The 14,953-nt window shown below is 42.5% G+C and overlaps 1 protein-coding gene across 1 annotated transcript; it reads right to left on the bottom strand.

Annotated features, from left to right (window-relative positions):
* Positions 1-3,501: 3,501 nt before the first annotated feature.
* Positions 3,502-13,356, bottom strand: rfc4 (replication factor C (activator 1) 4). Its single transcript, XM_034140694.1, has 11 exons — positions 13,168-13,356; positions 11,844-11,967; positions 11,504-11,582; positions 8,807-8,886; positions 8,582-8,701; positions 7,743-7,886; positions 7,539-7,659; positions 4,809-4,934; positions 4,633-4,713; positions 4,387-4,500; positions 3,502-3,924 (listed from the first exon to the last, which is right to left on the bottom strand). Exons 2-11 carry the CDS (start codon positions 11,957-11,959, stop codon positions 3,829-3,831), a joined length of 1,077 nt encoding a protein of 358 aa, XP_033996585.1. The 5' UTR covers positions 11,960-11,967; positions 13,168-13,356; the 3' UTR covers positions 3,502-3,828.
* Between the last annotated feature and the right edge of the window lie 1,597 nt (positions 13,357-14,953).

The raw sequence follows: 14,953 nt of genomic DNA, 5'->3' as shown, positions 1-14,953 counted from the left end.
TGGGACGGAGCCCCTGCAGCCGCTGAAGGACCCTGACGCCGCGGCTGTGGGCGTCTCTCCGCCTGCCGCTGTGGCCGGGTCGGACGCTGCGGCTGCTGCGGGCGTTGATGCCGCTGTGGCCGCCCAGCAGGCTGGAGCCAGCTGACATGCTGGCGGATGTCGTCCGCCTGTTCTGCAGCAGACTTCATGGACTCCACCATGGCGTGGAACTGGGGTCCGAACAGCCCGTCCGGGCTGATTGGAGCGTCCAGAAGCACCATCCTGGCCGTCTCCGTAAGTGACGCCTGCTGCAGCCAGAGGTGGCGCTGAATCTGCGTCACCCACGCGGCGATCCTCGCCTGGGAGACAGCGACGGACGCGCACAGTGTGAGCGCCGTGCTGGCCGCCTTGCCGATCTCCTCCGCTTCATCAGCGGCCAAGGTGGTGGACCGCTCCACCAGCGTCACCACCGAGTTTGAGAGCAGCGCGATGTTGTTCGCTGCCGCCGACGCCTGAAAGGCACACTGGTGCACCCGGTCGGCCTGGTGGGCGACATACTGGTCCCTGGGGGAGGCCAACGTAGAGCGCCGTCCGGCGATCACGTTGGCCTGTCTCACCCCAAAAAATGCCGTCAGGCTCGGCTCCAAAGAAGGGGTGGCTGGGAAACCAGCATCTGTGAACCCCTCCACCTTGGTGAGGGGAACAAATGTGGCCACCGGAGCCTTCAGGGTCCTCGGATTCGCCGCCGCCCCCTCCTGGTACCTCCTGATGGCGGGGAAGCGTGGCCAGACCGGGTCACTCCTGACCGTCTGCACCCGCGAAAAAACTCCGGCCATATCGTCCGGAGCACATCTCTCCTGAGCTGGGGGAACGGGGAGACCTCTGCAGGCGGCCGCCTTGCATATGATCTCCGGTAGTTCCCCCAGGATGCCACCTATCACCGGCAGCGCCGTGGTGACGGAGAAGGGGACCGCGTGCTCGTCCGCCAAGCCGGCACCCTGCTCCGACTCTGTCTCCCCCGTCCGGGGGAGAGGAGGGAGGGGAGAACCGTACGGTGAACCGTGGAGGGAGGCGGGGTAGGAGTCGTCCGACACCTGCCTGGCACTCGGCTCCAGGGACATGAGGCCGCCGTCCACGGGCTCGAAAGCCTGGAGGGGCCAATCGTCCTCCTCGGCCGCAGCAGCGAGAGCGTCCGCTCTTCGCTTCCTGTCGTCCGAGGGGAGACGGGCACAGTGTGTGCATGCGACCTGCTGGCTGAGAGCCGCGTATGCGTGCTCTGGCCCCAGGCAGGATTCGCACATCGTGTGCTGGTCGTAACTCATAATGTATCCAGAGCCACATGAGGGACAATCTCTCACACAATTGCTGCTCATGATTGCTCTGTTAATGAAAGTGTCTCTTGTGCTTCAGTAACGGGGTGCTGAAGAAAAAGAGGGAGCAGATTGTCGGGCCTCCTTCCTATTTATACCGGAAGGGAGGCCGAGGGTGGGGCCCACCTTGCGGGCGGGCGTGGACTACAAGTGTTTCAGTGCTGCGCGGGTGCGCAGGGGGATTACCCAATAGCGATAGCCTTAGAGGGCGAAGCCATATACGAAATAGAACCAACTGTTGCTATCTTTAAACTATGCCGCCGAAACATAATTTCAGCCAATCAGCGTCGTCAAATCTGATGGTCACAGGGCTCCAACGTGAGCGCCCGGTGCAGTCTGTGAGTTGTTTGGACTCGTATCCAAGGAGACAAAACAGGAAGCTGTCATACACTCTGGAAGCTACCATTAGCAGCTAATGAAAACTCCGTTTTTGAGATAAAAATGGAATTATGGATCATCAATCATTTTTTAAAAGTGACAGACACATTGGATTAACCTATGGATTAACCTTCAGCTGCGTTTTTCTCGTTTTTGATCAGAATTGTTATTCTGCAAAAGGTGAGCATATCTCCGTTTTTTGCTACCTAAAGCTACATCGTGTGATGTCTGTAATTTGCTTCCCCTGTCGCGAGTTCTGATCGCTCAGTGATGATACTTATATTTCTAGAATCTGTGGAATCTCAGCTTGTTAGCACAGTTTATGCTGTAGAAACTATGTCCAGGACAAGGTGTTTGGAAGTTTTGGAAGATTCATAGCTAACCACACTGAAGTTATGGAGGTATTGATCAGTCTTCTCATATTTTTAAGCCTCAAATTGTCCTTCCCCCCCCCCCCTCTAACATCACCAGAAGCCATAATTTAGGGGGTCTTTTCTCAAAAAAATGTACCGGGGGAGCATCCCCCCGGACCCTCCTAGTATTGTTTGATCACCATTTCCACAGCCCCACCTAAAATATTTTCCACCAGCCGCCACTGGGTTTGGGAATTATGGCAGTTTTAAAAGAAAATATGAAGGCACATTTCAAGAATTCCCACTCTAGCTGTGACATCACGCACTCTAGTTAATGTTAAAATCTGAAGAAAACCTCTTTAACAAGGTCTGAACAATGTTTAATATCTCTAAAAGTAAGAATCAGATTTAAAAGTTGTGTTACACGAATAATGTCAGAAAGATGTGTAACATTTTAAAGTTGGAATGAGGTTTCTGTGTGAAAGTATGAATGAACAGTTAGCAGTTAAAGTCGCATGAAGATTTGTTGAAGTCTGAAGAATGTCTCCATTGACTTCCATGTTAAAACTTTGATGAATTATGGGATGTATCTCTGGAATTATTAAAGTTATGAATGATAAAAGTAATAGCCTGCGATTCCCGACCGAGCTGAACGTTTTGATGTTTGAACGGAGTTTCTGCGATGTTGAATGTGGGAGGAGAAGAGGGCCAAAATAAGTCGGCGGAATAAGAATTTTGGGAATGCTGTATCAGCATTCCCACCAAATGACTTGGAACCACTAAATAAACTGTAGAAAACCTGAAATGGTGACAGCGGGTCATTGTGTTTGATGTAGACCATTTTTATTTGTGAAAGCTCTTTGAAGGCAGTCTTGGAACTCGACCCAACCTTAATAAAAATAAGCCTTATATTCGTATAGCACCTTTCTTACAATAATTGCAGCCCAAAGTGCTTCACACCAGATATATAGAAGGAATAAAAGCAATGCAGAAAATAAAAGGATAAAGGCAATGTAGATAAAAAATATTGATTGATAAGAACCAAACCAACAGCTACATTTAAACAAATATATCCACTCAGATTCAAATAATCAATACATAAATCTTATAGGTTATGCACTATTCTAAATTAAGATATCTGGCAATATGGAAATAGGCAAAGTTAGCTTCACCTTTACTAGCTGTACAATTAAAGTGATATACACAATATAATTATAGACCAGCAATAATATATAAGTATATTTCCATACTTTAATTTATAGTACTTTCCATATAAGTATATTTGTATGCTAATACTTTTGTACTTTTACTTAAGTAAGATTTGTGCGCAGGGTATTTCTTAACTGTGGTATTACTACTATTTGAGTACTTCTTCCACCACTGGTCCTCATTATGAGCAATCACTTCAATGATACAAACACTAAAAATATACAAAAAGTAGTTTATTACTTTCCAAAAATGCAAAAAGTGTACAAAGATATGTTGGTCAGTAGTTACATTCATGGAAATGAATAAAGAGACATTGGATGGTAACAGATTTCTTAAGCACGTTGGAGTAATCGTCTTAAGTGGAAGAAGACACAGATGGAGAAATTGTCAGCTGTGTTCTCTGACAGTAATCGACACCACTATCATGTGGAATCTACTGCTGGACCTCCCCAGCTGTGGTCTGAGCTGAATGGGGGTGAAGTGCTGCTGTCTCATGCTGGTCCTGCTGGGAGCGGACCACAGTTCTGCTGTGTGATGCTTCAGTTGTGCTGGGAGGCCTGCTGCATGATGACTGAACAGAGACTCAACATCTGCAGGTACTCATCCGCACCGTCCGACAGGCACTTACTCACAACCTGAACAAAAAAGGGAACACGAGCACAAATAGAAAGTTTCAATATCAGTCACACTGACCCCTAAACACATTGTGAAAAGCGGACATTCTTAGCTTTCCAATCATAGCTCTGTTTTTGTTCTCCAAATATTAAGTAAACATTTTGTTTTGACATTTTGAGCTGAGTCTGTAGGGAGTTGGCTTAGGAAAAGAAGGTTTGACGGTTCAAGTCCTGATCGGACCAAGAAACAAAGGGTAGCTGGAGAGGTGTGTTTGCTCCTGGGCACTGCTGAGATGCCCATGAGCAAGGCACCGAACCCCTTCCAGAACACTGGCAGCCCCTTCGATCGGCGATCTCTCCATCAGCGCATGTCTACAGGTCTTTCTTGTGCATGTGAGCGTGTATTTTGGGCCTTTACTGAATTTCCCCTCTGGGATTAGTAAAGGTCTTAATCTTAACCTGGAGCTCCATCAGATCACTTACCGCCATCTTCTCTGTTATGACTGACTTCTGCTTGTCACTCAGGTCGTGCTCTATGACAGCCTCATGGAGCTGACCCAGGATCTGTGTGGCTGCGTAGCCTTCATCCACCATGTTCTGACAGAGGAGACATTAGTTTAGATTTGTTTAGTTGTCTGGGACCATGTACATTAAACACGTGAGGATATGACATATTGTTTTTTTAGTGTTAACAGTTAGGATACAATAACAATAAATGAGACCCCCTACCCTGACTGCGACCTCTAATTTCTCAAAAGTTCCTGAGAGGCATATCTGGAGCAAGCCGTCAATCATCTTGGGAGGGACGACCTGGAGTAAATAACAACAGAGTGAGCATTAAGGGGTTTGATATGTCCACAACATTTCAAGTGCAGTAAATACATCCTCTGTTCTTTGAGGCTCACCCCAGCTATTTCAATGATGGCGCTCTCCGTGATCTCCCTGTCCATGTTGAGGCGTGCCGCACTCTGCAGGAAGGTGATGGCTTTCCGCAGGTCCCCCTCAGACACCGTCACTAACGCTGCTATACTCTGAAGAACAGAAAGCGTGAGATGTTGGTTACACCAGCTGTAGATCACTTCCTGAGGCCCACAGCGATATGCAGGAGGTGCTGTGGAGCAGCATTGCTTCAAATAGAAATGTATCAGTTCCAACAGACATATGTTCAGCACTTTAAAACACATTAAGGCTGCAATTTACAATTATTTGTTATGGATTAATCCATCAAATATTTTTTCAATGATTCTAATAATCTCAGTTTGTTTTGATTAATTTATTGATTTTCTCAAAGTCAATTTATCATTTGGTTAGCTTAAAAATAATGAATAACCATAACTTCTATCATTTATCTTTCAATAATGAATTCAAGTATTATAATAAAACTATATTGCTGTATATGATAGCAACATTCTGCAATACAATACTGTAATAGGATAACATTAGATGGATGGTCTTTATTTATGCTATTGTATTGTTGTATAAACAATTTTTTAAATGAAAACGGCATTATTTATATTATTGATGCATTGATTTAAATAATTACAACAGAAAGCAGACAGCTTTTGTCAATAAACAATTTTGGAGAAACTAAAAAAATATGAAATTCTAAATCATTTGCACTTGATGTTGCAGTCATCAGTCAGAGCCTGCATGTCCCAGAGGATGTTGTAGCTATTAAAAAAACATGTTTTGGCATAAGAGCTGAATAGATCAGACAATAGAACCGGTATTCAGGAAGTTACGGGGCATTCTGTAGAGAAATCTGCATCTCTGAATACATTTATTATGTTTACTGGCAGATCAAGACTATGGTGAACCCGTCAAATCATAAATCGATGTTAAATAAATGTACGGCATGACGTTAACAGAAATCTGTTTGTAGGTGTATAGTCTTATACACCTATAAACAGATTTCTGTTAAGACTAAACAATGTTTAACAACTAGTTGTGAGGAAAAGTATTATATTTTACAATATCCATGCAACAATTGACTAAAACTATAGAAGTAGGTAAGGAAAACGTGATGGTCATGGTTAAAAGGTTAAACATCTAAGCAAAAGCTAAATATACCCCAACAGTGATGATTTGCAATGTACTAGATGGCCTATTTCAGCCCGTTTATCAGGGGCGTAACATGTATACTGGCTAGGGGTGTAACGGTATCCGTATTCGTCCCGAACCGTCACGGCTCGGACGTCACTGCTCGGTTCATGCAGTCACACGACGAATACGCCTTTTTTGAGTGGGAAAAAAAGTCTGTCACTTAGAGCAGTATCCACTACACTATAAATAATCCAGGGGGCGGTATTGCAACTAAAAGCTGTTTGCCTGCCGCCCTTAAACAACAAATGAAGAACAAGAAGAAAACAGTGGGTGTTTCTCAATCGCGAGTACGCTTGCTTGGTAGCACATGTCTGCCGAGCATCTTGCTTCAGAAGCGAGTCAAGAATACTTCCTGGCATTCGGAAAACGAAGTGTGGAACACGCTAGCAAGTGTGCAAGTGTGCGTCATATGAGAGGCCCCGCCTTACATCTTCCGCCACAGATTTGGGGAAATTGGTCCGTGCGCAAAGCATTGTGGGGATTTTAAGACCGCGGAGTCTACTCATGTGCAGCCTCGATATTTCTCCAAACGGAGTACGCCGGGCTCGGTAGATTTCCAAGTATGCTGGAGATTGGAACAGTACTTCGGCGGCACTCGATGACGTAGTATGCTTGAAATAGTGGCTCTGAAGCAGCTTTACTCGCGATTGAGAAACACCCACAGACACAACTAAATGGACTAAATACAAGAAGAAGAAAAGTTAGTATGGCGATTTCAGATAACAGCGTTATTCGACGGCGGTGCCGTATGCTAATGGTAACACACGCCAAACAGGCTAAATCATATCAGAAGGCATCACCCAGATTTGCCATTCACCGGAGCCCACAGCAGTTCAACAGCTTATCCCCGCTGTTTTTAAGAAGCCAATAGACATGAAAGCCAAGAGACCAAAATAAATAACGGAAGCTATTGGCATATATATTTCAATTGCTATGCGCCCTTGAAACACTTTATCATTTATTATGTAATATCTTCAAGACATTCTTTTTTGTTTTACAGCTTGATGAAACCTTTTTGTTCAGCCATTATAGATAATATGGCCATCTGAGTGTGTGTGGTACTGTTTGTGGTTTGTTTTTCACTGTGTAATAAAGTTAATTATGCAAAATGTTAGAGTTCCTTATTTTTATACTGAAACTTGCACTACTGTTAAAAATAAATAACAACAAACCTGGAATTATGCATTTGGGACTTTTTTTGTTGCTTTTTCTTGTTGTACCGAACCCGTACCGAACCCGTACCGAACCGTGACCCCCAAACCGAGGTACGTACCGAACCGTGAATTCTGTGAACCGTTACACCCCTAATACTGGCCATTACAATCCTGCCATACTTCTAATTTAACAGATGAAGGACAAAACCCACCGTTCATAGCTCAAATATACGATCTTTAAGTTTTAAAGTTCTGTTTTGGCAAACAACTATAGGTAAACAACCCCTCTATTATTGTTCACCCTCTTTTTTAGGCAATTTCATTTTATTTTTGTAATCAAAGCAACAGTGGAGTAGTGAGTCAGCTGTTCTCCTTTACCTCTTTGCTGTATTTAAGGCTCTCCTTCTCACAGATATCCAGCAGCCGCTCTTCTTGGATCTGATTGGCCAGAGGTTTGAAGCGAAACTTGGAACATCTGGAGGTAAGGGGCTCGATGATCCTATAAAACACACAGACCGGAGCAGGGTCAGGATCAGTCACAGAGAGAGGGAGTGTTTGTGCGCTCAGGGATGGACAGATGACCTGCTGATGTAGTTGCAGATGAGGCAGAAGCGGGTGGTGCGGGACTCCTTCTCCATGGTGCGCCTCAGAGCCGCCTGGGCCGGCCCCGTCATGGAGTCCGCTTCATCCAGGATGATGATCTTGAAAGGAGGACACGGCTTCCCACTGCAAACACAGCAAAACACAGTGACTCAACGTTTCATTCATCAATTAGAATGAACCATGATACACATCTGATACTATTCATTCCTACTCAAGATGCACTGTGTATTGACCAGATATCAATATCAGCTTTTGTGAACTCGTTTTTTTACTGCCATTGTAATAAAGTAAATCTCATCTGATCCATGTGTTGACATGAAAAGTGATTGCCAATATTGCCAAGATTGCCAATTCATGCCAATATAAATGCATAAACTAAAAGCTTGATCTGTAAATGTATTAAATAACAATTTAATTGAATGGATTTTAAATCTATTATCATAAGAAAAAAATAATGGGCAATAATGGAGTATGGCGGATAACAAGAATTAAATGCAACCACTGCCTCTGCTGGTACTTAGCATCTTCCCAATGAGAAGATTTTTTTTTTTAGAGTTAATTTAGCTTATTCAGAGTTAGATGGAGGAAGGGCGGAAAAACACTTCATATTTTTTCACAAGATTTCATTATTTTGTTTCCCTAAAGGAGACTAAATAAAAACAAGATAAATAATCAAAATTGCTATTCTAAATCGGTATTGGTACATCACTCATTTCTAACACTAATTGTTTAAAAACAAAATGATGATTGATGATGAGTTACAGAGCAACCATGAGACAACTTGCCCTATATTTGAGAATGAGTCCATGCTGACTTACTCTTGGCGTGACCCGGCCACGGTGAGCTGAGCGAAGTTCTTCACCTTCTGTCTGACTACCTGGATGCCTCGTTCATCGGAGGCGTTGAGCTCCAGCACCCTCTGCCTGTACAGCTGGGGCCTGCAGGGGGGGCGGTTCATACCAAGAGAAAACAGGTGAATGATCAGATTAGAACCTGGCTGAAATATATCTGCTTTTTACCCACAATATCAACAGCGCACTCACCCATAAAGCTCTCTGGCAGCAGCTAAGATGGTGGAGGTCTTTCCTGTTCCGGGGGGGCCGTAGAAGAGCAAGTTGGGAAGCTGCAGATACAACAAAAAGAGAAACTGTGATTAAGCCATCCTGGGTATGAAGGAGGAAACTGAACAACTGCATGATTTAGCAGATGTTTGCCTTCATTTGTGTACTTTTGATCCTCGTGTACTGATCACCGTTATCCGTTGCAACATCAACGCTTTGTGACATTGTTATTAATGCTATGTTTAGTTTTGCTACAGAAGTGCACTAAGAAGATAGATTGAGTTTATAAATAGAGAGGATATAACAAAAGAAAAACATTACGCCTACAACATTTTGAGTCTCCTACGAAGGAGACAATGTCAGAAGTGATTTCTTACATAAACGCATTGTGAAAGATGTGGGGTTCACTGTCATTCTCAAAGACACTTTTGAACAGAAAGATTTGGATATGTTATATATAGCAGGGGTCTCCAACCTTTCTTCATCTGAGAGCTACTGTGAAAAAATGAAAGTGGCCAAGAGCTACTTGCATCACATCGCTTACATTTATTCACATAGCCCTCATCAGTTGAACCCTTGTGTTGTGTTCGAAAGCTGTTACTGTTCGTGGTGTTCGCGGGTACATTTTGACCCATGATTTATCTCAGTCCAAAACACACACAAAAAAGGACTATCATCCAATATTGTCTAAAGTCAAAGATGAATTTTGATTGGGCCAAATTTGACCCCAAGTCACCCAAAACAATTCTGCTGGGTCTTCCCAGACCTGAACACCAAATTATACACTTTTTTTTAGAGACCTTCAGACTTGGCTAAAATTGTCAAAATCTGTTTTGTAGTGTTTATATAGCTGTGATGGAGGATATCATGAAGCCTCGTTCCGATAAAAAAAAACTAGAGCGTAGTTATTATATCATTTTAACTTGAAACGGGTCACCCGAACACAACATAAGGGTTAAGCTACTTTTGTACAGGTGTGAAATTGCAATACCCAAAGCTTATCAAAAATCTTAACTTCACATCAAGGTCCACGAAAACGACAATTTATCTCATATTATTATCGCCCACATAGTAAGTACATCACTGAGAATTCACATAAATGTCCAAGAGAAAAAGAAAATGTTTTCACTTCTTATTATGGTCCACATAGTAAATACATCACCTTAATCCCCACCTTACAAGCATCTTATGGCACATGTGTGAAATAAGTGCATTCACTCTTTTGTACAGTTAGTGAGATGACTGGCACTGCATGGAGTCCACCATAGAGGTGTATGCTGGACCCACTTAGGTTCACTCTAATAGAGTCATTTAAATGTTCATCAGTCATACTTGTTCTGTATTTAGATTTCATTCATGTCAGAAAAAGCTGCTTCACAAAGGTATGTAGAGCCAAATAAAGCAGACATTTTCAGTGATGCTTGGTGAATGTTCTTATAGTTTTCATCTCCATCTCCACAGGATTGACACTGAACAGTTCAGCCATCTTTTTCTTCTTCTTCGTCTTGACATGAAATTATAAACCATAATAAATCAACTGTATAGGTCTAGCCTCCCTATATCTGTGTGTGAAATTGTTCCATCCTCAAAAACAAAAAACTAATACTTCTGCAGTCTAGCTTCAGCTTCTAGAAATGGTCTTCTGTTAAAAACACTGAATGTCCTGAACACAGCAGACAACAGGAGTATTTACAACAGCATATAAAAACAAAAATAGTGCATGTGGGTACACACTTATTCTCTGTCTTACTGTTACATAAATCCCATGAATGTATGAGATTAAGTTAGCTTCATCATATCTCAATCAGTGATTAAGTGAATAATAAAGTTTCTATCGGGTCACTATCAGACTGTCACTCATTATTTTCAGGGAGGGGGCGGGGTTTGGAGGAACGGAGAGGAGACGGTGATCGCGGAAGCTTTCCTCCTGCCTTCACAAACTTTACACAAGTATTTATCAACTGAAAATAGCAAGAGGACATTCATACTCTGCAATCCAAGACTTGATTAAATCCACCAAAAACCTGACATGGTGCTAACGCGAGTATTTTTTAACATAAATCCATGTGTGTCTGAGCCGCAGCGACACAGACTGATTCAGGTGCATTTATTGTCGTCGGATTTTTCCAACACAGTCTGTGAACCGCAAGCGGCGAGCTACTGAAAAGCTGCTTTGGCATAAGCTACCGGTAGATCGCGATCGACGTGTTGAGACCCCTGATATATAGTATTTATTTTACATTGGTAGCACTGGTGATACCAACTTTCTCAGTTAGTGACACCAACAAATGATTTTGTCTCACCATTTATAAAAAAATGTTACACACAATGGTTGTGTCTGATACAAAACATTTCAATGTTTCTCCCTCCGCCCATCCCTTTCTCTTTGCTTTATAGAATAATCAGCTATAGGCCGCATGGACTATGCTGTTAGTATTTTGTTAATGCAGAGAAGTGAGTGTGTGTGCAGTGAGTATAAAATCAGCAGTTATGTAGCCGTGTAGTGTGCACAGTTTTTTTAGTCGGTGAACAAATGCTACTCCTGAGAACCCTGTGCTGATTAAAGTGTTGGGGCTTAGAGGTTTATTTTTGCAATCTCTCCTATCCTTTTTTTACCCTTTTCACATGAGAAGAGTGTCAAACAGTTCCTCAAACACAGCATGAGAGCTTCATACTTACATCTGCTCCTTCCACAGACTTCTTGAGCACGGCGACCACCTCCTCCTGGAAGGCCACATCATCAATACACTTTGGCCTGCTGGGATTTGAAAAAACACCCCATGTTAACATGTTTTTTTTTGTCGATTTCAACACCGGTTATGTTGTTCGCAACAAAGCATTATAAGGAAAATATATATGTGCTCCCTAAATGCGTTATTGTGAGTTGACTGCATCCTAAACTAATTTTCCAGTCCCTGGGATGGCAGGACAAGTGTTGAGGCCTGCCATTTGTGGGTCTTTATCATTGGTTGGTTACAAACTGACATAATTCCCAGTACACTTTGTGATTCAAACTTACTATTTTTCTACCCATGGAACAGCCTTGGCTTTCTTCTCCGTGCCGGGCCCCGCTGCTGCCTTGTCTTTCTGAGGTCTGCTGGTCTGAACGGTCGCTCCTTTCAGAAAGGCCTGCATGACTGCTCCTGGTGTTGGTAAAAGCAGAAGAAAGGCCTGGGATAAATACACATACAGATGCAGAAACAGACACAAATGTAACACATATTATCCAACCAACTATTGAGTAGACAGAGGCCCTCAAATCTGACCTATATTAGACGACTGTCACCCCATAGGCACAGATTTGTTCTTAACAAATAAACATGACAGTTTGGTTCTCTGTATATCAGAAAGCTAAAAAAAGGTTATCCACAATTGGTTTTAAAAAATGACCCAATTTGTTTCCCTTAAAGTTGAAATGTGACTTACAAACTATCGAACTAGTACTCAGTAAAAATGTGTAGTGTAGACCAGTTCCAAATAAAAAAGAGAAACATTCACACGTTAGCATTACATTTCTTTATGCTGATTTGTGAACAGCTGCTGTGTGTCAGCTTCTTGAGCCCTATGTTGCATACTGAATGCAGAAGTGTTTACAGTAACTAACTTCTATGAATGAAACACTTTTTACAAAAGCACAAACATCCAGGAGAGGTGCAGGACAGAAGAACATGTAAAAGAAGGAACAAATAAACTCCTCACATTAGAAAATGCTTATATTGAACGTTTAATAAATCACCACTGTCTTTAAGATACAATTAAGCCTGCAGTGCTTACCGCATTCAATTATGTTTTTATATGAACTTTTTAAAATATAATGAATACTCCCTGCACCTATGTTGCTTTCATCCATTCAGTCATGGATGTTTAAAGTTGAAGTCTCCTTCATATTTGACTAATATTATAGTTTACTCTTCATTCATGAAGAAGTACGCTTCTCCATTTTGTGACTGGTCAAATGTCACTTTATCGAGTTGATAACCAGCGTCGTAGGACCGTTTAGCGAGATCTCGTTTGTTAGGGTTATTTAAGCCAGATAACTCAAAGATATCCAGGGTATGTTGAACTGGCTTCTTAGTACAAGCCTCATGATGCTACTTACCCTAAACATTCATATAAAGAACGGATGTTAAACTGACAATTTGTTACTTAGCATTGTCATGTAGAGTTCAAACGTATTTGCATATATAATTGAGTTGCAAAATAACACGTTATAGCTGGCATTACATAGTAAAGAACAAGCCAAGTACAATCACCCAGTTAGGTAGCTAAGTTAGCCTGCTATTAGCTTTTAGTTTTAGCCAATTGTTAGCTGAGGATTATACAGAAAGACATACCGCACTTACTTTATATATCCACCGCTGGTCAGACAAACCCTGCCGTTGATATCCAACGGTATGAGTTTCTTCTTAACAATGCCTAAAGATGAAATAGCTTCTGATAACTGTGTGTCTCAGCGTTGTGGAGTCTGGTTGTTGACATGTGTAAAGCGATGTTGAAGCAGCAGCAGCGGCTTCCCGCTCTAGAAGAGAAAACAACTTCCGCCGACGTCATATCACTGCTACCAATCAGATGCTGCGGATGGTGTAGATGGTCCTGCCCCTCCTTTCACGTATCCTCTCCCCCCCTTTCCTCCTTTCCTTATTCTCCTCTCTTGTTTCCCTCTTCTTCTTCTTCTTCTTCTCCTTCTCCTTCTCCTTCTCCTTCTTCTTCTCCTTCTTCTTCTTCTTCTTCTTCTTCTTCTTCTTCTTCTTCTTCTTCTTCTTCTTCTTCTTCTTCTTCTTCTTCTTCTTCTTCTTCTTCTTCTTCTTCTTCTTGAAGACTAGGCGCAATTTCTCTTGTTTCCCTTTCTCCTTTCCATAGTCTTGTACTTTTCCTTTATTTTTTTCCAAAATATTGGCTGGTAATGATTGAACATTTGAATGTATATTATTTAATTAATGCACTGCCTTGGATTATGCTTTGTCTGCCAGCTGTTCCGCCATTTCTGCTGCATGTTTCTATTGTTTGAAAGCCTTCAGAAGGGCCTGTTATTGGCTGCTGAGGGGAGTTACATGAGTGGGAGGATGAGACTGAGTGCAGATGTCTCTGGCTAATAGCCGTCTCCCAGGCAATCTCTACAGTCCCAGTGGACACAGGCTCATGGAGAGATGCTAATGTCCCTGCCTCACATTGTTGGCTTCAATCAAAACATGGAGCGGGATCAGCAGAGTGGCCTACGGTAGCAGTGAATGAGCCTAAAGCATGAATGATGTATGATGGGTGTAGGCCATTGATTTGTTTTGTTTGAGCCCTCAAAAAATGATGGTGAATCACAAAGCAAGGATGTTGTCTTTAAAGAGACTCAGGAAAAAACAATATTAATTTCAATTGTGTACGATTTTCAAGTCCCCTACCTCAGATCTAATAAAAGCAGGTGACACTTCTGTCTGAGGATCAGTCAATGTTCCATTATGGCTCCAATCCATGTTGTTCCAGGCCCCAGGATTTCTGTTATGGACCTATTAACCCCCACCCTATCTATCCAATATCCACCCTCCCCCTGCTTCTGTGTCTCTCCCTCCGCCCTGCAGGCAGGTACAGCAGCCCTCTGATTCGTGTTTCCTCATTGTGACTCAGCTCCTTTATTAGAGCAAACAGAGCATCATTACAGAAGCAGCAGCCATGCTTTCCAACCCGGAACCTAAGGAGTGTCTGTAAATGTGAAGTGGGTTAGATATTTTCTGCACTTACTGAGGAGCATCCTTTTTATTTGGCTATGTTTGGCACGTGTTAAACATATTTTTGAGGATCATTTTCCTTTTTTTTGTGGCTGTGAGGACTATTGTGCTTTGACCTGGAGGCTTCTTTTGAATTATTGGATATGTTTGCCAGCATCATGAAAAGGACTCTATAGGGCGGCTGATGTTTTTGTTGCTTCCTAATGACCTTTTTTAACCTAATTACGCATGGGCAGGTCATTTTACTGCACATTAACTGAAAAATTGGCTCTTTTCTACAATGATTTCCTGGCTAGTTTTAGATAAATTCTGTTTTCTGGGTGAGACACAATTTATCTCTTTTGTTTACTGACTGACTGACTCCCTATAGAATGTATTGTGTGATTGACTGGCTGACAATGAACTTGATATT

This window comes from Trematomus bernacchii, unplaced genomic scaffold (genome assembly GCF_902827165.1).
Source record: "Trematomus bernacchii unplaced genomic scaffold, fTreBer1.1, whole genome shotgun sequence".
NCBI lineage: Eukaryota > Metazoa > Chordata > Actinopteri > Perciformes > Nototheniidae > Trematomus > Trematomus bernacchii.
The sequence above is the reverse complement of the archived record's forward strand: the minus strand, read 5'-3'. Positions and strand labels throughout refer to the sequence as shown.